Genomic DNA, 14,674 nt, shown 5'->3' with positions numbered 1-14,674 from the left:
AAATAATATTTTTTGATTTATAAATGATTGCATTTTCTGGGGGGAGCCCCGTCGGCTCCCCGGAGCTTTACCGGCTGATATGCTAATGTCAGACTTTGGCATCAGTCATGTGTATGGAGTTCTAGGGCCTACCGGGGACCACGAGCCAGAACCTGGCCCCCTCAGAGAGGCAAGGGGAGCAATGGCCTGTAGAAACCCCCGTGTGGTTGGAAGCATTCTATGTCTGCCATCGACCGGGTCAAGCATCCAGAAAGGTAAGCATTTCAAAACAAACCCCTATTCTGGTGAAAATTGCTACCTAAGCCGAACTAGTGGATAGAACTCTTCAACAGAAAACAAGGAAATTAGTATGACGTCATACGTCACCGCGCCGCTGTCTGCGCAGCTCCCCCCTCCCCGGGAGGGGGAAGGGGGAGCCCCAGACCTCCCACGCCGGCTATCCACCCATCAGTTCTTCGGCTGATGCTATAGGCAATGGTTATGTGCTCCGGCTCCAGTGGTTGTTTCAGCACTGTACCTAGAGTGTGGTGTCTGTTTTCTAGGTGGTGCGTGAGCCGGGAGTGATTCTTCAGTACTCGGGCTGCATGCGCCTCGGGTTCCCTTCCCTAGGTGCCCTGTAAGTACTGCCCTTGGGGCTTGGGGCCACCTTCCACAAGTTCCTTGGGTCCTGCCCCTGCTTGGCCGTTTACTGCTTGGTTTTCGGCCGCTCTTTGTGTGCTCGGGTGTTCTGTCTCCCTTGTTCGCCTTAGAGTAAGGGGCAGTGTTTGCACTGGTGGGGCGCAGGGTACTGTGCAGCTTGTCTTTACCAATCATAGCGGCCGGCTCTGTTCCGCTTGGGTACGCTGTCCTCTTGCGGGGTTTTCTTTTTCTTTTTGTTTATCTACCTGGTGGGGGTCTGCCTTCGTTCTTGCCCCTTGTGTCCCTTGTGTTCTGAGTATTTTCTGGTGGTACCCCTGCTAGGTCCCCGTGAGTGTACACGTCCCGGGGGTTCAGCTCTTAGAAAGTTGTTTGGTAGCTTTGGGTGCCGGTTAGCAGTACCCTGCCTGGGATTACCTGAGCGCGAGTCCTCTTAAAGTAAACGCTCGGGACCCTGGGAACCCCCAGGGGGCGCGCGGGTCCAATGGATGTGACCCCAGAGTTCCCCCCTCGCTTTCAGCGAGTTTGAGGGTTGCTCTCACCCTTTGTCTCTGGGTGACACTCTGTTTTGCCTCCGTCTGCTGCCTGTGGGGTCGGTGACACCTTCGACCCGGAGTCCTGCGAGTTTGGTTGCTCGTTGTGGCTCGGTTACCCAGTTGTGCTAACAAAGCGGGTGCGGGCAGCAGGGGCGTTGCACTTCAGCCTTGGTGGTGGCAACGTTCTCGTGGTTTCCTCCCCGGGAGCCCCGGGGCTGCCCCGTTGTAGTTCGTTTTGGGACTTGGGGGTGTTGGTTGCTTCGGTTCCATCCACGCCCCCTTGTCTTTCCCCTGGATCACCTTTCCTGCCTGCATCCGGTTCCTTACAGTCTGTAGGTTCGGGGCGGGGTTTTTGGTGGTGTTGAGACTCGGGCAGTCTCGGGGAATTCCCCTTCCAGGGTAGTGACGGGGGCATTTGAGCCTGTTCCTCCAGCCGTGTTGTACGAGTCTGCCATTGGGCTCCCTTCCTTAGTGTTTTCACGGCTGCCCCGGTTTTCTGGTACGGCCGGGGCTTTGGGGAAACGGCTCGGCCCCGAGGCCTGTCGTGTAGGTTCCCGGGGCTGGGGAGGGGCTGACTTGGGGGCCTTGGCCCCGTTAGACCCCGTGGTTTTTTTTTATCCCCCTCTAGGCGGGGCTTGTGGTTACGCGGAGTGGGGTCTTTCCTCCCCACTCGCCGTACGTGTTGTTGGGCGTCGGCCCCTCCCCGGGCTCGGTTCCTTGGCCTTTGAGTCGGTTGGTTCCGTACTGTGGGTGGATGTTTCCTCCCACCCCTTTTTGGGACGGTGTTTTCGTCATGTTTCCCCGTTCGATGGGGTTCTGCGTGACTTCTGATCTCGGGTGCGCCTGCGCCTTCGTGTGCCTTCGTTACTAGTGTTGGCTTCTGTGTTCTCGAGGGTACGGGAAGGTTTTTTGCTACTTCCCGCATTATTGGAACATCTGTCGGCTCCTCGTCCTTGTCGCCCTGTTGGGCTACTAGTCGCCCTGTTGGGCTACTAGTCGCCCTGTTGGGCTACTTGTCTCCCTGTTGGGCTACTTGTCGCCCGGTTGGGCTACTTGTCGCCTTGTTGGGCTACTTGTCGCCCGGTTGGGCTACTTGTCGCCCGGTTGGGCTACTTGTCGCCCGGTTAAGCTACTTGTCGCCCGGTTGGGCTACTTGTCGCCCGGTTGGGCTACTAGTCGCCCGGTTGGGTTCCTTTTTGGGCTCTTTGCTTCTTTGGCCGGTTTTATTGTTCCTGCTTCCTCTTTTGGCTACTTTTCTCGTGCAGTGGTCCTGGCTGGCGCCTTCCTGCTGGGAGGGTGTGCGGTTCGGCCAGCGTGTTATGCGCATGCGCCGTGAAGTTTGTTTTGGTCTGGGCGGTGTTTTAGTGCTGGTGTTTTGTGCCCTTTTTGCTACAGTGCTTCGCCTCTCGTTCTTCTCCCTGGCTGCGGTATGTGCCCCTTCGCGCCGGGAGTGTCCTGGTTCCCAGTTATGGGGAGGACACCGCAGTTTTCCCTGTGTCATGGGTGTAGACGCCTCCTTCGCCTCTCCCTGCTCTCCTGCGGGTCCGGCAGGGTCCGGCTCTGGCGTCTTCACCTGGCGGTGCTCCCAGGTTCTTCTGGGCACGGTTGCGTCGTGTCAAGTTCGTGCCACCATTCGCCAGGTGAGTTTCTGCGGTCTGGCGTCTTTTGGCCGGGCGCTCGATGCGGTGTTGTTTATTTACCTGTCTTTATTTAGGTATATTTTTGTACGACTGAGACCGTTCGCACACCAGTGACTGTCCCTTTTTTCAACCCTTCCTGTCCCCCTCATGTTCATGTCCAACCCATGCTGGAGTCATTCAGGGGACCCTCCTTTTTTAATGTTGTGAGGTGTGGGGGTTGTTGGGTTGGTTCTGTACTCATCTGGTAAGGCTCCTGGCTGTGCTTGCAGGATTTGAGCTCTGGCTCTTGGGTCCCGCCTATCTGGTAGAACTTGCGGGATAGTACCAGTGGAGTGCAGTGGTGCTATTGGCACATTTGGGGAACACTGTATTACCATCAGAGGTCTGTGCTTGTTACACGACCTACTTGCGAGCATAAGCTTTCTTGCTGGTTCGTCTGTGGACTTCCAGGGCGCACTAGCCTGTTTTCGTATGGCAGTTCCGGCCCGTCCTTGTTGTGGAGGTATGTGGGCCGGTGGACTGCTCCTAGCAGCTGCCTGGTGGGCCACCCTCTGGCCGGTCTAGCCTGGCCTTGGGCCGGGCTTGAGGTGTGAAAGAGCTGCCAGTACCTCATCCAGCAGGTATTGAGCGGGGTTTTCTCCGCCGTCGGTCGCCTGGTGCAGGTTTCTGGGCCTGCAGGGTTTTGTCGTGTCTCCGTTGGCCCTGTCTGGGGTCTGCCTGCTCCGTTCTCTGCCTTTGCAGAAGGGAGTTGCTATTTACATGTTGCATGTTGCAGTGGTGCCTGTTGCTGCTGCTGCATGTGTGCATTGGTACCGTGTTTCACGGTGGCGTGTCCTTGTTCCTGTGTCCGGTTGTGGAGTGGCACTTTGCTGCCGTTTTGTGCCTGGGGATTGCGTGGGGGTTTTTCTGTCCCTGCCTGATTGTCCACCCCTGGTTGTTCTCCTGGGGTTTTTGTGCTTCTGCTCTTTCTTCCTGCCTCCTCTGCAGCAGGGATATTCTGCGTGTGTTCTTAGGCGGTGGTCAGCCTGTGTCCTGTGATGTGCTTCTTTGTCTCGGTCTATTGCAGTTGTTCGTACCCCTTGGTTCGGGTACTGTTCTGGCGGCGACCCTTCCGCCTTCTTTGGTTTCCTAGCTTGCCCTGCTGGTTGGTTTTTTTTTGGGGGTCTTGCGATGTCTCACGTCGGACCCGTCGTTTCTGAACTCCTGGCGGGCTTGCATGCTTTGGGGAGTTTTTCTGTTCGGCAGACGTTCCATCTCCTTGTACCGCCTGGGTTTCGGTGGTCGCGCCCGAGATCTTCCCGCGGCTCCGCCTTTTTCCTGGGCTCGGAGGGGCTGCTTATGTTCTGCCTCGCGGTCTCGCCTCCGGTTGGTGGTCGGGTGGCTTCGTGGTAGGTGTCCCACCTGCGTGCTTCTCTTGGCGGCAGTATGGGGTATTTTGGCGGTCCTTCCTTTTCCTGTCCCTTCTTAGGTGGTTACTCTTGTTGGCTTGGTTTACTCTCGGCTTGGTTTTCTGGTGGGGGTTGGGGGCCGTCGTCTTGCCGCATACTGTCGCCTCTTTTCGTGCGGCGCGGGCGGAGCCGCTTCAGCTTGCTTTCGGTCTTGGTGTTGCTTCTGCACCGTTAGTCAGCTGTCTTGTGCGTCGTTTCACCTCCGGCCTGTTCGTGCGCCGCTTGCACCATCCTGGTCTCTGGTCAGCGTGCTCTGTCTTCTCCTCGGTTGGTAGTGCCCCTTCGGTTTTAGCGTTTTGGTTGTTTGGTGGCAGCAGTCTCCATCTTTTCTGGTGCGGGGTGGGGCTGCTGCATTCTGGAGGGGTCCAGGGTTTGTTGGTGCTTCATTGGTCGGGCCGGGGGTGTGTCTTTTTGTGTTCAGTGGCGGCCCTCCGCTGTTGTTTGCTTGCCACGGCGTTTGGGTCCGGAGCGCGTTTTGCGTTGATCCGGTTCTGTTCTTCCCGGTTCGCGGGTGATAGTGTCCCGGGTGGTCAGCCATGTTCTTGTGGCTAAGCTGCCTGTGTTCTTCCCTCATGCCTGTGGCGTTTGTGGCTTCGCTGCTCTCGCTGCCGTCTGGGCGACGTGGCCTTGCTGCTCGTGGTTCTCGTGTTGTTCCCGGGATTTTCGGGGCTGTGGCGCCTTGGGTTGGCGTTTGCTGCCAGTTGTCTCGCCTCCTTGGGGGGTGCGTGGTGTCCGCCTCCCGGTTCTATCCCTTTGACCTTCCTCTGTGGGTAGTTAGCTCCGGGAAGCCGACGGGGCTCCCCCCAGAAAACCAGCGTTGAATGTAATGAAACGCCATTTTTTGGGTGAGACCCGGAGGCTCCCCGGCAACCCTCCCTCCCTCCGGTCGGCGTTTTTCGCGTGTTTTGACATCCAGCCTCAGAACTGATGGGTGGATAGCCGGCGTGGGAGGTCTGGGGCTCCCCCTTCCCCCTTCCGGGGAGGGGGGAGCTGCGCAGACAGCGGCGCGGTGATGTATGACGTCATGCTAGTTTCCTTGTTTTTTGTTGAAGAGTTCTATCCACTAGTTCGGCTTTAGGTAGCAATTTTCACCAGAATAGGGGTTTGTTTTGGAATGCTTACCTTTCTGGATGCTTGACCCGGTCGATGGCAGACATAGAATGATTCCAACCACACGGGGGTTTCTATAGGCCATTGCTCCCCATGCCTCTCTGAGGGGGCCAGGTTCTGGCTCGTGGTCCCGGGTAGGCCCTAGAACTCCATACACATGACTGATGCCAAAGTCTGACATTAGCATATCAGCCGGTAAAGCTCCGGGGAGCCTCCGGGTCTCACCCAAAAAATGGCGTTTCATTACATTCAACGCTGGTTATTTGATTCAATGAAATCTTTCTTAAAATTTCCAGGACCCAGTGTTTGATAGTGACTTCGAATTTTGGTTGGAAGAGGAAAACAAATTCCTTAATGTTGCTGTTTGGAGTAGGAACATTTCCTCATCAAAGCAAGACAGTGATTCTGGGTCTTTTGATAAAGGTAAAGATAGCAAAGATAAAATCAAGTCCAAGGAAAATGAGAGAGAAAGAAAAAGAAGTAGAGACAGTGATAAGTTCAAGAACCGGGAGGAGAAAGTGACGGCAGGTCTGACCGACGATACACTTACAGGTTACCTGAACATCCCACTTATATCTCTGATCCCCGAGACAACTCTCAACACCCAAGGACACGTCATCAAAATACTCACTCTGAACCCTCCACATCCTAAGTGTCCTGAAGTGTCCTCTGACCCACTTATCCCACATAAAGGTTTCAACCCTAGCCTGTGCTATGGAGACATGATGCTCTCACTAACTTACCAACCTCAAGACAGGTAAATACCTTTGAGTATGTACTTATAATGCATTGTGTTATATCATGTTTTTTATTAATCAGTTGCTCTATTCTCCATGTAAATGTTTACATACATTCCTTAAGGGTATATCCTAGGTCACTTCCCAAGCCATGGCCAAGGTCCACCCAGGGTACTGCTTACTGTGCTTCACAATGACAAGGAACTTTTCAAATAGTCATGCCCTTCAAGAAAGATTTGGAATCACCAGGATTGCCAAACATGTCTTCTACTAACCACTTAGCTAACTACCCTTTGTTGCCCTCTATAACTGTTGCCATTATAAGATGGCGACACTAGCTACCACAAAGAGAGTCTTAACCACTGCACTGCGCAAAACGACAAATGCTGTTAGTTGAGTTTTTTTTTTTTTAATTAGGCTATATTTTAATGCTTTTTAATGTTTCATCACTCTTTGTGTTTTGAAATACAAATGGTTGAGTTTGGAAACATTTTGCATTAAGTTTACCTGAACATTTATAAAAACAACAAAAATATGTCCTTAACAATTGCACTATGAAGCTTTTGCCAAAAACAGGTGTGCAGTGCAGGGGTTAAGAAGTAGGTAAACTTTCCTCAAAGTCTGGCATAGACCTACTTCATGCAAGATATGCAGAGGCTAACTTAGTTAAGTTGTCTAGTTTTCCTTGAGACTTAATCTCTGTGCAGGGATTTTATAGTTTGTGTTCACTTCATAGCTTGGTGCCCAGTCATTTGTATGTATCTGACTGCAGCAGTCTACTTCAGTTTTTATTCAGGGTTCTCTTTCCTGTTACACTCAACATTCTCTCTTCCGTACACCTCGGGGCCTGACTGTGATTGGATATGTAGTCATGTCTGGATAAGTAGTTGAATTTCCCCCAGGTACGAAAAATAATAATTTTATGTACAAAAGTATGTAACAATACATTATTGTTTCACTAGATACTTCAAACAAAACACCACAAAATATTGGTACAGTAACAGTAACAATAAATATGGGCACTCATCAAGTGTCCAGATGTTTCTCCACATTTGATATAATGATGGATTGGTGAGTATGGTGTTAATTGAAGATGGAAGTAGATGTTGGGGGTTGCATCACTGGAGCCAGCAGTTTGGTCTCTAGACCAGGTGCTCCGTTTTCTGTCTTCTACTTGGTTTATTGTGTCACCTTCCATTTCAAATTGCTTTACAAGACTATTTTTCCTAGTCTATTTGGCTTCCAGTTGCCTCACTGGTGAACTTCATGCTCTTCTTTGGTGCCAGAGTTTTTGTTTCTTTGGTCCTGGGGGTTTATTTGTTCATTTCCAGCTGGCCCCTTCTTTTCTGGCGAAGAATGAGTCGGTTTGTTTCTAAAGGAGTTGGTTGATTGTTGATGCTTGGTTGGTTCGACCAAGAGTGCATCATGTTTTGTGTCGGGTGGTGGCTCTCCATCGCTACTTTCGTGCCACCACTTCTGTGTCGGTGGAAGCCTTGTAGGTTGATCCTGTTTCCTGGGTCCCTTGTTCTAAGGCTAGCATTTCTCAGGTCATCTGCAGTATCATTGAGTCTAGCCAGCCTGCGGTCTAACCTCATGCCTGCGGTTCATTCTGAACTTGTCCTGTATGAACCCCTGGGTTTCTTGTCCCGCTTTCGGATGACAACTCTGTCTCGGGTTCGACTTCTGTTGGAGCCGGGCTCTTGGATGGTTTCCCTGGACCTCAAGGACGCTTGTTGGCACGTCCCGATTCATCCAGGGTTCAGGGACTGGCTCGGGTTTGTTGTGGGGTGTCTTGGTTACCGCTTTCGTTGTCTCCCATTCGGGGTTGAACCTGGCTCCTTGCTTGTTCACACACCTCACCCAGGTTGTGATGTTCCATCTGCATCTTTGAGGTGTTCGGGTGTTGGCCTATCTTGATGACTGACTGGTCTGGGCTCTCAGTCAGTACACGTGTCTGCTCGCCAGGGATTTGGTTCTTTCCCAGCTTGTAGGGTTCAGGTTCCTGGTGAACTGGCGGAAATCCTATCTGGTCCCCTCCAAGGTTCGGACTTGGCTGGGTCTTGTGTGGCACTCTCGGATTGCTTCCTTGTCTCTCCCTCCAGAGTCTCTCCTTTGGGTGTGGTCCTGCATGTGCTTGTTTCGGGGGGGGGGGGGCTTCTGGGTCACACAGGGGTTGCTCGAGGGTCTGTGCGGGAGTCTGAACTTTACGATGATAGTTTACCTGCCGGGTCAGGTTTCGCTTCATTGGCTGTTCTGGTTCCTTTCATCCCTTCCGCCTCTCTTGCGATCGCTGGGTTTGGCCCCCGGGGACTTTGTGTCGGCTGCTGCATCGCCTGTTTCCTCTGAGTTTTTCGGGGTTCAGTGCCTTGGTGCCTACCCGAGCCCTCACTCAATGTGTTCACAGATGCGTCGTCTCTCGGCTGGGGCTTTGTGACCAGTGCTCACCAGGCCGGCCAGGGGCGGTAGGATTCGTCCTTTCGTTGGGCCCACAGCACGGTGCGGGAGTTTGCGGCAGTGTGGTTTTTGCTTCGGAGTGTTTGGCTCACCTGCGGATCGACGATCCGACTTTATTCAGACTGCTCCCTGGTAGTTCATTGCCTGAACCGAGGGGGTTCGATGTGGTCCTTGGCTCTTTGGGGCTGGTCACTTCGGGTGACTCGTCTGCTGAGTTCTCAGGGTTTGGCTCTCCTGGTGGTTTACGTCTGGGATGTGTTCAATCTCCTGGCAGACAGCCTGTCCTGGTTCATTCCCCTGTCCACAGAATGAACGGTCGACACCAACTCGTCCAGTTGATTCTGCCAGACGTTTGGGCACCCGGAGGTGGACCTCTTCGCGTCGGTCGGCATGATCGAGGCGTCTTCCGTCATATGTGGCGCCCTTCCCAGACTGCGAGGTCGTCGGAGTCGATGCCTTTCGGCAGGACTCGTTAAGGTGGGGGTTCCTGTACCTCTTTCCCCCAGTTAAGCTGTTGTTCCAGGTCCTGGCTCGCTTGGAGACTTACCAGGGAAGAGTAGTCCTCTTGGTCCCCATGGTGGTTGGCCCAGCCTTTGTTTCAGGTGCTGCTTGCTCGGTGTCCAAACCCGGAGGTTTTTCCGCAGCTCCGCCTTTTTCAGCAGATCAGTCCGGTCCGTTGCGTGACTGGTTCGACCTTCTCCACGAGTTTTCACATTTGGTCTTTTTTGACTCTTAGTGTATCACCATCTGTATGGTGATCAGGTGGCTTCTTTGATGGTGTCACACCTGCGGGCTTTGTCTCATCAGCAGTATGAAGTTTCCTGGCGGTCTTTCCGGTTCTTTTTGTCTCTCCGTCGCTGTATTTCACTTTTGGTTAAGGTTGTTTTGTCCTTTCTCTCGTGGCTGTTTCAGGACCGTCATCTTATGCCGAATACTATTGCCGTATTGTGCGGCATTGGCGGTGCCACTGCAGCTTACTTTCGGTATTGATGTTACGTCTGCACCATTTCGCAAGCTCAGGCGTTGTTTTGCCTCCGCCCTGCCCATGCACTGCCTGAGCCGTACTGGTCTTTGGACAGACTGCTCTCCTATTTGTCTTCTCCTCCATTTGTTGTGGCCCCTTTGGTTTAGGATTGTTTTTCTAAGGCTCTTTTCTTGTTGGCATTGGCCTCTGGGGGTTGGGTTTAGGAGCTTCATGCTCTCCTCTGGTGCCGGGGTTTATGCTCTTTTGGTCAAAGTGATAGGTTCGTTCATTTGCAGCTGTCTCCTTTTCTGGCGAAGAATGAGATGGCTGCTTTCCGGAGGGGTCCTTGGGTTATTGATGTTTGGTTGGTCAGGCCAGGGGTGCATCATGTATTGTGTTTGGTTGCGGATCTCTGCTTTTTTTTGTGCGCCGCAGCCTCTGTGACTGGGGACGCGCTTTGGGTTGATCCAGTTTCCCTTCTTCCCTGTTCTAGGGTTCAGGTCTCTCAGGTTGTTTGCACAGTTATTCGGTTTGCACGGTTTTTTCACCTGTGCCCATGATGTTCGTAAGTTTGCTGCGTTGGCTGCCGTCTTCGGTAACATACCCTGGGCTGACATTCAGGCACGGGGTTTTCGGTGGTCGAACAGGGTCCTGGCTGCACACTACGTCATAAATGTTCCTAGGCCTAGTTGAGCCTGTGTCACTTTGGAACGGTGGCTGCAGCCTGTCTCGACTTAGAGTTGAGGTGAGAGCACCGACCGCCTCCCGGGTAAGTCCCTCTAGTTTTTGTCTATGGTAATGTAGCTCTGGGGTGCCGAAGGGGATCCTCCCAGAAAACCAGCATTGAATGTAATGAAATGACATTTTCTGGGTGAGACCTGGAGGCTCCCCACAGCCCCCACTCCTCCCAGTCGGCAATTTTTTGCGTGTTTTGACATTGAGCCTCGAACTAAAGGATGGATCGCTGGTGCTGTGGGTCTGGGGCTTCCAATTTCCCCTCCCAGGGAGGGGGAAGCTGCACAGACATGCGGCGTAGCTCGTGTGATATCATGCTCATTTGCTCGTTTTCATTTGGGGAGTTCTGTCCACTCGTTTGTTTATTGTAGTTGTTTTAACCAGAAGAGGGGTTTGTTTTGAGGCGCTTACTTTTCTGGGTGCCTGGCCCGGTCAATGGCAGACATATAATGCTCCAAATTCCATGTGCATTTCTATAGGCCATTGCTCCTCATGCCTCTCTGAGGGGGGGCTAGGGTCTGGCTTGTGGTCCCCGGTAGGCCTGGAACTCCATTCCTACTGACTTATGCCAAAGTCTAATGATACACATATCAGCCTGGATAGCTCCTGGGAGCATTCGGGTTTCACCCAGAAAATGGTGTTTCATTACATTCAACGCTGGTTGTTTTGTTATGCTTACCTTTCTGGGTGCCTAACCTCAGTCAATGGCAGATAAGGAAAACCCCCCAACCATATAGGGGTTTTCAAGGGCCATTACTCCCTGTGCCTCTCTGAGGGGGGCCAGGTTCTGGCTTGTGGTCCCCGGTAGGCTGAACTCCATAGACTAATTCCCCAGTCTAATAATTTGCATATTAGCCGGATAGCTCCAGGGAGCCTCCTGGGCTCACCCAGTAAATGGCGTTTCATTACATTCAGCGCAGGTTTTATACATCTGGAATAACGTCAGAGTGCTCGATGAGGTGGACTGTGTTATGGTGCAGATGTTGCAGTCTGGAAGCTGGAGAGGTTGGTGGCTGATAAACCAATCTGCAGTTTACAGACATGCTCCTAAGGGATCTAACTGGTGCCAAAGAAGGCTTTTAAATGCTTTTTCAGCAATTTAGCTGGATGGTATTCTCCAGTGATCCCTAGTACCATTATGACCCCTGCAAGGATGTTTTAAAAGTTCCCTGTGGTGCCAATACTGTGGATGTCATTCTTTGTGGAATTGTGTTTTATATGATGATCATATAATTCTGCTCAGAAATACACATTTCATATTCTCTCAAAGCCTATTTAGTTATTTAGACAATGACATAATTATAAGAAATGTTTATTATAGATTGATTTAATACACAGTATGCATTTTTCCTTTACCCATTCTGAATTGTTGTATTGTGATGTCTCTATCCCACTGACAATTACTACTGTATTTGTTTCTCCAATAATCAGTAACACTCCCTGTATTACTTAACATTTATGTATTTTCCACCATAGTTAAATCCCTTTCCTTTTCTTTTCACGTTTCAATAGGATCCTTTAATTACATTTCTAATTTTATAAGAACATTATAATTGAAATACTGAAAGGTGTACTTTATTCTACATTGTTAGTTTATTCATTAGAGTATAATGGGAGAGATCCATAATATATGTGGCACAGGCCTGATAAATAACAAACATTACAGTGTAATTACCTAAGTGTAGTTACAAGATGAGAACAACGCTCATGGTGTCCTGTCTTTCCGGTACTCTTTGTCATATAACACTTTGAAACTACTGACGGTCTTGGCCTCCACCACCTTTTCACCTAACTTGTTCCAACCATCTGCTATTCGGTTTCTGAAAGTGAATTTTCTTATATTTCTTTGGCAGCTTTGTTTAGTTAGTTTAAATCTATGACCTCTTGTTCTTGAAGTTCCAGGTCTCAGAAATTCTTCTCCATAAATTTTATCGATTCCCATTATTATTTTGTAGGTAGTGATCATATCACCTCTTTTTCTTCTAACTTCTAGTTTTGGCATATTTAATGCCTGTAACCTCTCCTTGTACCTCTTGTCCTTCAGTTCTGGGAGCCATTTAGTTGCATGGTTTTGCACCTTTTCCAGTTTGTTGATGTGCTTCTTGAGATATGTGCACCATACAACCACTTCATATTCCAGCTTTGGTCCAACAAATATTGTGAACAATTTCTTTAGTATTTCTCCATCCATGTAATTAAAAGCAATTCTGAAGTTAGAAAGTGTAGCATAGGCTCCTTGCACGATGTTCTTAATGTGGTCCTCAGGTGATAGTTTTGTCTAAAACCACTCCTAGGTCTCTTTCTGTAACAGAATTCTTTAAAGATTTCTTACATAATATATAGGTTGTGTGGGGTTTATGTTCTCCTATTCCACATTTCATAACACGACTTTTATTCACATTAAATTCAATTTGGCAAGTGGTGCTCCGTACACTTACTTTGTACAGGTCTTTTTGATGGGCATAACAATCATCTAAATTTCTTATCTTCCCTAGTATCTTAGTATAATCAGCAAACATGTTCATATAATTCTGTATTCCATCAGGTAGATTCAGGGATTGAACTGAACACTGTGGTACTCCATTTGTGTCATTTCTCCAGTTCGATATATTGCCTCTGATTACTGCCCTTATTTTTCTTTCAGTTATTACAATTTTCATCCATGTTAGAAGCCTACCTGACACTCTTATATGTTCCAGTTTCCAGAACAACCTCTTTTTGTGGAATTCTGTCAAAAGCCTTTTTTAGTTCCAGAGAGATGCAGTCAACCTAACCATCTCTTTCCTGTAAAATCTCTGTGGCTCGATCATAGAAACTAAGCAAATTCGTTACATAGTATCTTCCAGATCGAAAACCATACTGTTGGTCTGATATTATATCGTTTTTCTCCAGGTGTTCTACCCATTTAGTTTTAATTATTTTTTTTCAATATTTTGACTATTACACTTATCAATAATACAGGTCTCTAATTGAGGGGGGGGGGGTCATCCCTGCTGCCACTTTTGTAGATTGAAACTATGTTAGCCTTTTTCCACATATCTGCTAGGACTCCTGTACACAGGGATGCCTGAAAAATCGGTTGAAGTGGAATGCTGAGCTTGGGTGCTCATTTTTTCGGAACCCATGGTGAAACTCCATCTGGGCGAACTGCTTTGTTCTTTCTTAGCTCCTTGAGCATTTGTTCACTTTGTCTCTAGACACCTGTATGTTGTTCTCTGGAATTCTTATTGTGTCTAGTTTTCTGAAGATTTAGTTTTGTACAAACACACTTGGGAACTGTTTGTTTAATGTTTCACACATTTCCTTTACACTCTCTGTGAATCTGTTTCCCATTTTCAACCTCTGAATATTATCCTTTACATGTAATTTGCTGTTGATGAATTTATAGAAAAGGCCTGGATTTATTTTACATTTGTCTACTATTCCTTTCTCAAAACTTCTTTCTTCCTCTCTCCTCACCGCTGTGTTGTTGTTTCTCGCTTCTTTGTATCGCTGGTATGTTTGGGGGTTTGGCCTCTTGCTATATTGATTCCATTTTTGTGTCTTGATCTATGGCCGTCGTGCAATTTCTGTTGAACCAATCCTGTTTCCTAGTTCTGCATCTCTGCTTAGGGATAAATTTTGTTGTGCCTTTATCATATACTTCACAAAACTTGACTTACATCTCATTTACTTCCTTGCCTTACAGCAAATCTTTCCTGTCAAATTCCTTAAAGAAATTTCTTAGTTCTCCATAATGCCTTCTCCTGAAATCAGGTTTTAAAACTGCTTCAACTTCTTCATTTCCTTCTAAATTATTATGCAGTGCATACTTTATTCCCCAAAAGACCTGTCACTTTTACCCAAGGGAGGAAGGTACTGAATGTCAAATATCTCTTCCTCTTTCCTGGTGAATATTAAATCCAGCATAGAGGGAACATTCCCTTCCCTCATCCTTGTAGCTTATTTAATGTGTTGATACATGAATATTTCCAGGATGAGGTTTACGAATCTACAGGTCCAAAGGTCCTCTGTTCTTGCTTCATGTGCCTCCCAGTCAATGGATTTCAAGTTGAAGTCGCCAACTACAAACAGTCGTGATCTACCTTCATCAGCTCTCGCTATAATCTCACTCATTATTGTTCTAAGACCCTCTTTTTTATTATCCAGCTCCTCCTTTGTCCATGTGTTACATGGCTGTGGACTGTATGCATTTATGATTATTAGTTTATCATCCTGATTGCAGATCTCCAGTGCTGTCATGTCAACTTCTCGTAGATTAGCAATCTTTGTTTCATTAACTTTAGGGGTTCTTTCACCAGCACGGCAACACCTCCACCTTTCTTAATTTTATGTCCTGCCTCCATACTGAGTAGCCCCTTGGGGATATGGTCTCATTTGAAATATCATCTTCAAGTTTTGTCACCTTGAGTGC

At 49.1% G+C, this 14,674-nt stretch overlaps 1 protein-coding gene across 4 annotated transcripts in view; it reads left to right on the top strand.

Moving 5' to 3' along the window:
* Positions 1-14,674, top strand: part of LOC123765285 (PDZ domain containing 8) — a 187,655-nt gene that overhangs the window by 61,507 nt on the left and 111,474 nt on the right. For all 4 annotated transcript variants that reach the window (XM_069335479.1, XM_045753829.2, XM_045753828.2 and 1 more), the window contains exon 11: positions 5,667-6,127. In XM_069335479.1, the coding sequence (XP_069191580.1) occupies positions 5,667-6,127 (461 nt within the window). The remainder of the gene's footprint in view (positions 1-5,666; positions 6,128-14,674) is intronic.

Source organism: Procambarus clarkii, chromosome 33 (genome assembly GCF_040958095.1).
Source record: "Procambarus clarkii isolate CNS0578487 chromosome 33, FALCON_Pclarkii_2.0, whole genome shotgun sequence".
Classification (NCBI taxonomy): Eukaryota; Metazoa; Arthropoda; class Malacostraca; order Decapoda; family Cambaridae; genus Procambarus; species Procambarus clarkii.
This window is presented reverse-complemented; position numbering and strand designations above follow the sequence as displayed.